The 11,682-nt window shown below is 38.9% G+C and overlaps 1 protein-coding gene across 10 annotated transcripts in view; it reads left to right on the top strand.

The window, feature by feature from the left end:
* Positions 1-911: 911 nt before the first annotated feature.
* LRRC72 (leucine rich repeat containing 72) overlaps positions 912-11,682 on the top strand; it is a 27,881-nt gene continuing 17,110 nt past the window's right edge. For 5 of the 10 annotated variants that reach the window (XR_012041185.1, XM_072854194.1, XM_072854192.1 and 2 more), the window contains exons 1-5: positions 974-1,269; positions 3,112-3,185; positions 6,618-6,687; positions 9,585-9,666; positions 11,149-11,262. Coding sequence is in view for 9 of the 10 variants with exons in the window: in XM_072854194.1 (XP_072710295.1) it covers positions 1,240-1,269; positions 3,112-3,185; positions 6,618-6,687; positions 9,585-9,666; positions 11,149-11,262 (370 nt within the window). In the remaining variant the exon portion in view is untranslated. Of the gene's footprint in view, positions 931-973; positions 1,270-3,111; positions 3,186-6,243; positions 6,420-6,617; positions 6,688-9,584; positions 9,667-11,148; positions 11,263-11,682 lie in introns of those variants that run through there. The other 5 variants (XM_072854195.1, XM_072854197.1, XM_072854196.1 and 2 more) reach the window with 5 other exon arrangements.

Genomic DNA, 11,682 nt, shown 5'->3' with positions numbered 1-11,682 from the left:
TTTTAATACCCTAGAGATATTTTTAGAAGTTAAAATAAGTGATTAAAGACATTTCTGTTGTGAGTGTTATACTTCTAAGATGTCTAGTCTTTCTTATTTGAGGGCTTCTATTTGTTTAAAGCTACCTAGCTGAAATGGAAGCCACCCACAGAATTTTTCCATGAAAATTAGATATTTGCAATATAACACTTGAACTGTAGTTCCATTCCTCCATCATACACACTACATCTAGTTTCAGTGGTCTGAACAAGCAAAGGCATGTACATAATTAATTCCATGAGGGACAGCTTATTCATATATTTGCACACACAACGCTTGCTCTTTATGTATCAGTTGCACATAATTTACAATGACTATTTCTGCTAACTTGAGTACTCTGCGTAAATTAAATTCTAAATAAAGCTCCAAGTTTTCAGACATATTTTTGTTGTAGCTTGATCAAACATTTTCTTTTGTCCTACACGCACAGAAGTGTGCGCACACACACTGGAAATGGCTTTTTCTATTTTTCAACTTGTGCTATGCAGTAAAATGGTTATAAAAATAACAACATGGCAACAGTTGCTTGCACATGTGGATGTCATAAACATTTTGTGTTACTTTACAAAAAAATGCACTGTCGCAGCAGCGGGCCCATTCCAGGAGTGCAGATGGAAGGCGTTTTCTCAGGCACCAAGGTGATCTGCAAGTTGCAAATGAGTAATGCATACAGTGTAAATTAGCTGTAAATTAAAGTCACAAGTGTTTTCCTGATAGGTGACATATATACATACATGCAGAGAGGAGCTGTGCTTTAAAAAAACAAAACAAAACAAAAAAACCCCCACAAAAAACCCAAACCCACACAGGAATGTAGCTTAAAAAAAAAAAAAAAAGGCAGCACACTTTTTCAGGATTGTGAGCGAATACGACCCAGGAGACTTCCCAGAGGTAAAGCAGGTCTCTCCCATTCCCCTCAGCCGTCGTCGTCCCGGGGTCTCCCGGAGGGACACCCGGGCCCCTCCCCGAGCCCCGGCTGCCCGCGCTCTCTGGGGAGGCACCCCTCGCTCGCCACCGACCCCCTTCCCCCGACACGAAGCCCTGCCCGGATTAACGCCCAGTTACGGGCTGCCCAGCAGAGGCACGGGCTTCCATTTCGGTCTTAAAGGGAGCGCTGGGGCCGTCACGCCCGGCCAGCCTCTGTCACCCCCCCACGGCTCGCGCTCCTTCCCCCTGGCCGCCTAGGAACGGGACTCTAAAATGGCGGCGGCCGCCAGCGCCGGTGGGCAGGTGAGTGGAGCGGCGGCCTCTCCCCTCACCCGGCCCCGGCGCGCCGCCAGCGCCCGCGCTGCTCCCCCGCTTCCCGCCCGGCGCCCGCCCCTAGCGCGGCCCCTCGCAGCCCGCCCGCCCCCGCAGGGCCCCCGGCCCGGCCCCACAGGCAGGCGGCGCCGGCCTCGCCCCCCCGCTCTGCCGGGCCGGGGCCGCGGAGGAGAGGGGAAAGCTCACTACTACGCCCCACGTGAAGGCCTGCTCGGGCCCTCCCGCGGCGGCGGAAGGAGCTAGCCTCCCCCGCTCGCCCTGGCAGCGCGGGCCGGCCCCGCCAGCCCCCGTCCGCCCTGAGGCGGCAGCGGGCGGCTCGGCTCCTCCGAGGCAGCCAGCTCCAATCCCTGCGCGCCAGCCTGCCCTTCCTGGGAGGGATTTGGCCGGGAGAAGCCGCACACCTGAGCTCCGCGGGAGCGGCTGGGGGCCCTGCCGGGGCCACTGGCCGCGCGGTGGTGTGGTGGAGAGCCGGGGCTGACTGGGAAGGGGGCTCCCGGGGCGGGGAGGGGATGAGATCTGAAATAATGGAGTTCGAGAAATACAAATCTTGGGGCATAGTCTTCTTGAGTGCGACTGTCGAACGCAGTGTCTGGGATTTCTGTTCCTGCAGTAGGTGCGCGTTCCCCATCTGTACGTCTGGAAGCCGCACGCTTTGTGCAGTCCCCGGGGACAGACGTCAACACGCCTGGGGTTGTCGCACAGCTGCTTTTCTCCAAATAGCACCTCGTGTTCCATCTGCAGATTTTGTCTGTGTAGAAAGAAAAATACATCAATTTGTCCCGGATTTTTCCCCTACCTGACAGTTGTGGTCAGGCTCCTGGCCATATCGGGTTCCTGGGCAAATGGCCACTGTCCCAACATCAGCTGTGTGGAGTAAGCAGCTTGTGTGCACTCTTGAGTGCTGCGGACTCCTTGTTTCCTCCGTTCAGAAAGTGCCACAGATCCAGCATATTTGCAAGTGCACCCGCTGTTTGTATTGAACATACATTTTATGTCTTTTACATTTTATGTATATTGAATATACATTGTATGTATACATTGTATGTATATTCAATATGCCCAGAACACGCTGGAGTCATTGTGCAGCCAATATAGGCCGCTCTAGACATGTCCGTCAGTGCTTCCAAGCCATTTTGTATTGTCACAGTTATACTAATTTTCTGTTTTAACCAATAGTGATCTTAATGATGTTGGGCATAATAACTTGTGTAGTAAAACCATTTTTTCCTGATACACATTTTACTTTTTATCAACCACTAGTAACTGAGATCCATAATCCTTATGTTACTAGGATTCATTGCTTTTACCAATTATAGCACATCAGTAATATACTCTGAAAATCAAAATTGTGTCTACATTTTTCAAAATTAAATGCACAAGCAGAGTTTTCTGGATGCGTAATTTAAAAATGTCGTGTGCATAAAGTAAAGTTGCATAAAACAAAGTTGCAGCTGTATTGCAAGGTAAGCAGTTTTCTTGTTGACCACCTATACTGAGTTGGCTGACCTGAGTGGGAAGCCCATTCTCCAGTCAACAGACATTACTTTTTCAAGTAATGAAAAATTACTTGAAAAGAAAATTAGCATAAGTGTAACATAATGGTTGAAGTATTTTTATCAATTTAAAATAGAGGCTGCGAATTTAATATCTCTTTATCTCTCTTGGACTACATTATAGTTTGTGAGGTGCTGTGATGTATATATTAATTTTGGTGTGCATATTAATTTAGACACTGAATATGCATATGTTATAATGTAATGAATCTATAATTATGCAGTATATTATGCTGACAAATGTACTGTATACTGTCAGGCAGTAGAAAAACAGCTGAAGATCTGTGGCTTTAAGAGGAATGTGGATGTCTTAGTATTGTATCTGGCTGGACAGTAAGTAAAATATGTTTCTCTGTTTGGCTTTTACTAGAAGTAGAGCACACAGTAAATAGTAACCTTTCATAGTGCTTTCTGTATCAGATACTCTCTGAACATCATTCATATGTGAAATATCAGTAAATCATATTTATACCTAGCCCGTACATGTTGTGTAGGAAGAAATGGTGAAGATACACTGACGTACTTACAGCAGAGCTATACTCACAGTGAAGTAGTTAACTGCCTCAGCCCTAGATACACAATCCTTCTCCAGCAACCCAGAATTGCTCGAGGGTCTGTAAGTTCACAGAGTTGTGCATGAACTTCTACCACAGGGAGCAGAGGAGTGAGGCTTAATGGGCTGATCTCTGCCTGTTCTAACTGGCTTGTAAGGCTGGGTGGAAAGAGTATCAAGAAGGCAAATGAAAAAAACACAGGACCTGCCCAGTCTAAGAACTGCCAAATTTCTGACCTCCCTGAAGAAATCTGTTATTGCAACAGTAGAACTCAGTGGTAGCACCTTTGAAATTACCTGCATCTCTACTCTTAAGAATTGAAGGGAGGGCAGGGAAACATGAAGTGAGTACAAGTACAGGGACGCTTGTTTGGGGCTGGCAGTACTGATCAGAGAACTGATCTCCTCTGAGAGCTTTATGAAACAGCTTAAGATGTAGGGCAGATGAGGAGAAGAAACCATGCTAAGTGAAGGAAGGCAAAGCTTTCATGAACCTGTGGGTGATCTAGGTTTATAGAGGTGTATGTTGTAGGATGAACATGCTGAGAGGCTATCATAGAAAGATGGATATGTGACAGGGTGTACTTCAAAGTTTTTGGAAAGCATATTTTGCATTTCTGGCCAGGGCATAATTCCAAGTGTTGCATACCTGTCTGCAGCCTCACAACTGCATCTAGTGTTTGTACGGTTGATATCCTATATAAAGAACTAATGTAGTTTAATAAATCAGGGACAAGGTTTTCAAGGTCTCTAAGTCCTATGAATGCAAAAAAAAACCAAACCAAAGGTGTTAAGGGATTTCAGTGTTGTCTAGCTTGTTTTTAGTGGAAATCAGGTAGTCTTGAAAATTTAAATGTGCCCACTGGTATCTTTAAATTCCTTAGCATATCTCCTGATTTACACCAAGAAAGTATTTGATGCTTTATGAAAAGAAAATGTAAAACATATAGTTACTGTCAAAATTATTAAAATATGTATTTTAGAAAGAAGAAAACATACATCAAATCTAAGGGATAAGTTTAAATAATGAGAAAATTACAAGATGCATATATATTTTCTAAACAGTACAAGAAAATTATTATAATGTATATGTGTAAAAGAATTAAGACTGCGTATATAGTCTTAATAGGCACGTTTTCTGATATGAAAAATGTGTGCCCTCACTGGCTTTGAAATATTTTTTGGTGTGGAATAAAAAGAAATGGTCAGATGGCAGATATAGAAGTGATCTGTCTTCCCATGAAACCATTTAGAGAAAGATGATGCAAGCTGGCTTCTTTGATGATTGGAGAGAAGTGAATTCCTTTTATTCTATACCAGTTTATATTAATCTTGAACCTCAGCCAATCTCAGTATCAGATCATGCCTCCTTAACTGTTGGTTTGACGTAATTTTCTGCTGGTTGAAATAAGAAAATGAAAAAATAATAATTAAAGTCAATCAAATAAGAGGGAATAAGTTTATATTTTTAAACCACTACTGTTAAAGGGACATGAAAAACTGTACTTTTGGACACTGAAAGCTGTCATCCTAGGAAAACTGATTAACTTAGCAGTAGGTAGGAAAAGAGTGCTGCAGGCCAAAAAGGATCAGTTTGTAAGAGACATGCAAAGTCTGGAAGGTGTACAGAAAGGGACAGGCTCTTTTAAAATGTTAGAGGAATTAAGGTCTACCTGGGGCAAATTAAATGCCTTAACACCAGAAAAAAAACCCAGATCAATGCTTGGAGATAGCACTGTTACTAGAGAGGGAGTAAAGCTAATTAAAATATAAGCCTGTAAACTAGGTATAAAACAGCAGTGACAAAGAATATGAGGAAATTTTGGCTTTGCTACTTGAAAAATAGTTCAGAGGTGTACAGGTAGAGCTACACAGAAGAATTAGATAGTAGCTCTCTAAGAGCTCTGTGTGTCCTGTCAACACTCATCTGCTTGTCTGTATTTTCTGGTTACTTGTGACAATAGACAGATAAATATGTATTTGTATATGTATAGTGTTCATTTTTATGGATTATTTGAGGAAGCCAAATAGTTTAACAAAGTAGCAGCATGGGATAATCTGATTTTCAGAAATACAGGAGAATAAAAGTACAGCACCTCAACTTTGTAGGGCTTGCTCTTTACAGATTTTTTTTATTTCAAATGCAAGATCAGAAAAGGTGTCCACTCCCCCTTTGTCTGTATCTGGAGGGTTTGTTAAAAAAAAATCCAAACCATGGGAAATTAGAGACTAAGCTTCACAGCTGGAAAACAAGCAGATCATTTTAGTCTGATGATGTGAGGTTAATTTTTATCAGTCCTGTTAGTTCTTTCTGCAACACTGGCCCTAGTCTTGCAACATGTTAAAATCCATGAGGAAGGTTTTAAGTCAATTAAAATTTGTCAGGTAAAGGTCATCTATAATTATTCTAAAGGAAATCAAGAACATTTATTTAAAGCAATGAAAAATAAGGAGGAGCAATTAGTGAAAATTACTTGGCAGCTCATTAATGTTCTGTGGTTAGTAGGTAATTTGTTATTTACAGTACACTATCAAGCTCAAAGTGCTAGATACACAATCAAACAAAAAACCCTACCAGCACATAGGAGATACTTCCAGCCTCAGTGGATGTGCAGTTTGATTTAAAACAAGACTGTTAATGAAGATGAGTAAATACTAAGTTTATATGAGGACAGGAGAGAAGAGGGGTGAAAAAGGGCAAAAGATTTCACAATATGCACTAATATGAAAAATAATAAGAAAGGTACATTGATGTGCTTGGTGTCTGTCTTCTGTTGGCTTCTCTGGCATTGTGGTTGGACAATCCACACTGCACCTTCAAAGCAATTTTCCTTTTAGGTTTGTGTCCCCAGGATGCCAAACTTCTCCTCCTGTGTTCTGAGCAGTTTCTACAAACGGCAAAGTACATGGGACTCATACTCCCTGGGAAAATAAATGCTGTTATGGAAAAAAATTAATGTATCTCTTGGTTTGTTCCTATTTCTTTACCACCTGCTGCTTTGTTGTGCTTTCAGGTGCGTAGAATGCTTACACAGTCTCTACCATCTTGTTCGTTGTGTCTTTCTCTGCTATGATTTGTACAGAATTTTTACAAGCCTTTTTAGTGCTTTTATGATATTATTTATAAAAAATTCAACTGTTTATAAAGTGATTAAGCACCATTAATGTTAAGACATTTGTTACTCTTTTTTTTTTTCCCCCCCCTCCACCAGAGAACTAAGAAGTATCCCAAGTCTATCGCGGTTTCATAGGTTAAGGTATTTGTGGATTACCAACAATAAGGTAATAAGGTATTCCTTTAAAGAGCAGAACAATGCATCTATACTCACTGATTATTATTTCATAATTTTTCTAACTTAAAGTATTTTATAATTGTCAAGCTAATGAATTATTTTTAATTTCCAGGCAAATTTAACTGATTTAAATATGACCGTTTTGAAGAAACAGTATTTTGTTTTACATTACAGAGTATAAGCTGATAATATTTTCCTTTAGATTCACATCACATTTATAAATTTTGTGTATTTTAGAAGCTGAGGTTTTGTGCTAATACCTTAGCAATAAAAAGAAAGATTGAGTATATTTGGAACTAAGTTATTGGCATAATTGCCTGATAGCATGCCGATACCTGAGGTCTGGGATAGCAGTTTCCAGTGTAGCTCATAGCAAGTATACCCTGCCCACCAGAGTGGGCAGCTCTTGGAACAGACCAAGGGGTGATATGGCGGTAACGTATTCTTATAACAACTTCTGGGCTTCCTAGTTTTTCAAGAAAGGAGTGGACTGTAGGAAATGCGTAGCTCTTTTTATGCCCTTGCAGACATGCATAGTTTATTTCCTGGCAGGCTGGTGGTTGAGGTGAGACTCCTTTTTGTCCTCATGCACACAAGAGTGACATATAACTCTTTCAAAAGTGCTTCTCCCTGTGCAGAGGAAGTAGCACTGCAATGCTAGGGCTGATGGGGTATCTTCTGCCATTATGCAGGCTGTTGTCACCTAAACATGTTCAATTTAGGAGAGATTTCCAGGTGAGTGATTGGGCCACATTAATTTCTCTTGTTTCCAATGCACTGTACAGTCCTAAATCGGTTACGCAAACCACGTACCTTACTTTCTCCATCTGTGCAAATCTAGATTATAGTATTTATTATATCCTGTAGGGATTTTAAGACAATGCTCTGTCAAATCTCTGGACACTCAGTTTCCAGCCAAGTGTAAGCACATTGTATCTTACACAAAATCATCTACTTGACAGTAGAATTATCTGATTTAGAAATCTCCGAATACATAGCCAACCATTATTAAATGGTTGAATTGAATCCAAACCTTCACCATTAGCCACTGGTAATTAAAAAGCAAGAAAAGTGATAGAACCCATGAATTTCTAACCTGCTTTTAAATATCTTACTGTACAGTAGTTTACACGACTTTCACCATGGGCTAAAGTTCTTAAAACACCAGAATTGCTTGCTTAGGTAAGTAAGTAGCTCTGTGAGCAGCAGAAAAAATAAATTTACATTCCATGTCACTTAGGAGTGTACATATATCTGCTGCCCCAGGCTAACATCAGTTATATAGCATCTTATGTCGACTTCATTGAAAGACCTGTGGTTATCCAACTATTTTCAAAAAAAGCAAAAATATGGATACATTAAAAGGTTGAACTAAAATCACAGGTATAATAAGGCTTTCCCTTGTATTTCTAAAGGACACTAAAGAATTAGAGGAAATGGCCTGATGACTAAGCAAATCTGATCTTGCTGACCATAAAAGATAAATAAATCTGATTTTTGCACAGATCTCACTTTCCTACCTAAGCAGTAACAAAGAGCATTCTTCTGTTGTTCTATATAACTTGTGTGGAAATACCATTTTCTATATAACTTGTGTGGAGAAGCCACTCAGGCTTTTCTTAGGAGAAGTCTCAGCTAAATGCTCTAATAGGGGAAGCATATTTTTCTGAACTCAGAAGATCTGAGATCTTTTTTTCTTTCCTTAAAAATGAATCACGATAATTTTATCACAAAAAAGTAAATTTCAGATGATCCTAAACAAACCAAACTTGTCAAAGATAGAGAAACACAATAGGTATGTGTGGGCTTTACACTACAGAAGATACAATAATCATTGTGAAGAATAGGATTTTTTTATTTGTAGAATATTGCTGTTTTCACTTAGCCAGCTTTTTCTAAGGTGAAACAAGACTCAGAGAATGGTATTATTTGGTATAATAATGGTATTATTAACTTTAAAGTATCTTTTATCAGGATTTCAGAGAACTTTAGGAAAAGAAAAACCTGTCTTATTCTCCTCCTTCCAGCTTTCAGATACTGTTAATACACAGAGCAAAGCACATTTGTTTTAAAATCAGTAGCACAATTCAAGGACTGAAATCATTCCCCCACTAACAAATGACTTTGCATCACAGAAATCAAAGTAGTGTCAGGAATAAAATTCTGTTTGTTGTTCTTGCATTTAAACTGTAGGATAAATACTTAGGCACCATTAGTACTCCCAGTTCTCCACTGTTATAATGGTCAGCTTGGTATCCCATTGCATATACTTTACCTTGCATTGCAGTCAAGACAATATTAGAACTGAGCTTCTCCAAGCAAGGGGATGAGATTTCATAGGGACTGAAGATAACACTGTGTTGGGAATATACCCATACGTACATTTTTTTTCTGTAATTGTAATTGATTCTGTAAATCTGATTAAATGTCATTTTTTGAATTTCAGAACAAATATGTGCTCTTTGGACCTGCTGATGAAGAAATAATTTTAAAACTAGATGATCAGCTTCTTCCAAGGATATATTTCAGGAGTATTCTTAAATCAACATAGAATTATTACATCCTACAAGGGTGTTCTTACAATAAAAAATATTTCAAATGTGAATAGAAGGAAAAGAAAATGTGAAGACCAGTAATTCAATTAAATCTGTTTCCAAATACAAATATTAAATTTGTAGTTCAAAAAGTTAGGTTAGGCTGTGCTATGTGTATTTGATGTGTAATTAATATTTCTAATGAGCTTTAGCTTTCAAGAGAATCCTTAAACCAAGAGTCTTAAACAGAAATATAAGAAACTACCTATAGGTAAACACTTTTCAAGAGGCTGTGTTTATATTTCTCCAAAGTTAGACTGACATATAACAGTTTTCCTAACTCTAATTTCAGATCCAAGATTTAACCTTCTTGATCAAAAACTATTGCTTGACTGAACTCTATCTCAACAATAATGAACTGACAGATATATCAGGTACCAATATTCCCTTTTTAGATTGTTGAGGAGAGGCCTATACTTTCTTTTCTGTGTATTGGCATTCAAATTTATGAAAGTGGACGACAGCAGGTAACTTAATGGTTGAAAGCTCCTATGTATGCATAACAATACATGTTAATTATTTTCTTAGAGATTTAATTGTTCCAGCATACTTGAGTGGCAATAAGGTGGTACGTTTATCCTTGTCTAAGGGATGAAATGTCATTCACTTTAATGTCAGGCAATTGTAAAATATTTTTGATCTTACGTGACCATATTTCATCTTGAAAATTAACATGCACAGCTCCTTTTACATGGTGATTTGTAGTCCGCTCGCTGACCAGGTACTCCATAAGCTGATAGAAGTACCTTTTGAGAGCCATTTATGTTTATATGATGAAAAACTGATAGCAGTGCTGACAGACTTAACATGAAAATAAAAGGGTAATAAATTAGTAAGTTGTCCCACTGGTAAGGTAGTCACTAAGGTTCTGCAGTTTCTTCATGATACAGTTATATTTATAATCAGAAGTATTTTGCAAAGTTACTGCAAAACTGTTTTATTGTAATATTGCATCTGTCTTACACTTCTATTTCAGTTTTGCTTGCTCTTGTAGATTAAAGTGGCTGTACCAGACTAGTGAATTTGTGAATTAAGAGGCCAAAGCATAATAAATTTTTGTATATTCTTGACATTTTAAATGTTAATATTTTACTTTTCTCTGTCCCTATAAAATGTTGGGATGAGAAATGATGTTTATTAGTTTCTGTGAGATTTTGAGAAAAATGAATGTTTGAAAGAAACAAACATATGGGCATGAGAGACAATACAGAAGATAACAAAATATGGGTAAACAGAAGGGCAAGTATCATTGGTAGAGAAATGTGGATGAGAAATACTGTATAGAATTTGGAAAAGGAGATGTCTACGCCTGATGTGGTGTGAGGATGTGAACGCATAGTGTCAGTCAGCCACAACAACATTTTGTAATAACTTTTTAATACATTAATAATTATTTGAAATGGAACTGTTTTCTAAGGAATTCACTATTGCTTGTGAGGCAAAGGTAGTATTAGGGATATACTATTGTTTGTGAGACAAAGGTATATTAGGTAAGGGTAGAAGGAAGTGAAGACGAATTAATCAAAGATTACTGGGATATAGGAGGAAGGAAGGGAGGAAGGAGCGAGGATGCAGTTGATGTTGATTTGTTGAAGCAAGGGTGATGGGGACAAATGGAAGGAACTGGAATGAAAAAAGTTAGGCATATGTTCAAAGGATGTGACTAGAAAGATGAAAGGGATATTGAAATCTGATAATTTTTTTTTTTTTACTAATCTCATGCAAGGTGTTACCAAAAGGCAGGCATGGATGGATAACTAGAATATCTAATTCAGTGTGCAGCATAACAAAGCAATTATCTAATAAAGGCAATCAGATATGGTGAGAATAATTAATTATTTTTCATTTTATTTCAGGTGCTCTGAAACACTTATGTGCATTGCAGACTCTGTTGCTTCACAACAACCAGTTAAAAAAACTTGGCAAAACAGTGAAGGAATTGAAAGGAATGATAAGCTTGCAGACCCTAAGTAATACCTTATTTTTATTTTGCAGAACAGCAAGTAGTAGGTTTTTTGTGTTTCTTATCAGGATGTTTCTTGTCTGTTTCCGCATCACTTGCCAATAGCCTTTGAAGCTAATTATCAATTTCAACCAAATTTGACAGAAGAAAGAGATCTCTAAGACATGAAAATTCCACAGAGAGTACCTCAACTAAGAAAAAACTGCCAAATGAGTTCAGAAGTTAACTCCTTTTGGCTGCTGGCTAGCTAGTCTCCTGGATGAGTAGCTTGGAGGCAGTCAAAGCAGTTTACTGCTACCTTTTTGTAAGGGAACATGAGAGTCCAGTGAGATTATCACAAAGGTCAAGGGAGTTGAGAAACAGGTGTTACTGCTTTTGAGAGTGTGTGTGATAGGTTATAGAACCCAAATTCCTGCCTCATTAATTC

The sequence above is a fragment of the Ciconia boyciana genome, chromosome 2 (assembly GCF_034638445.1).
Source record: "Ciconia boyciana chromosome 2, ASM3463844v1, whole genome shotgun sequence".
Taxonomy (NCBI): Eukaryota; Metazoa; Chordata; class Aves; order Ciconiiformes; family Ciconiidae; genus Ciconia; species Ciconia boyciana.
This window is presented reverse-complemented; position numbering and strand designations above follow the sequence as displayed.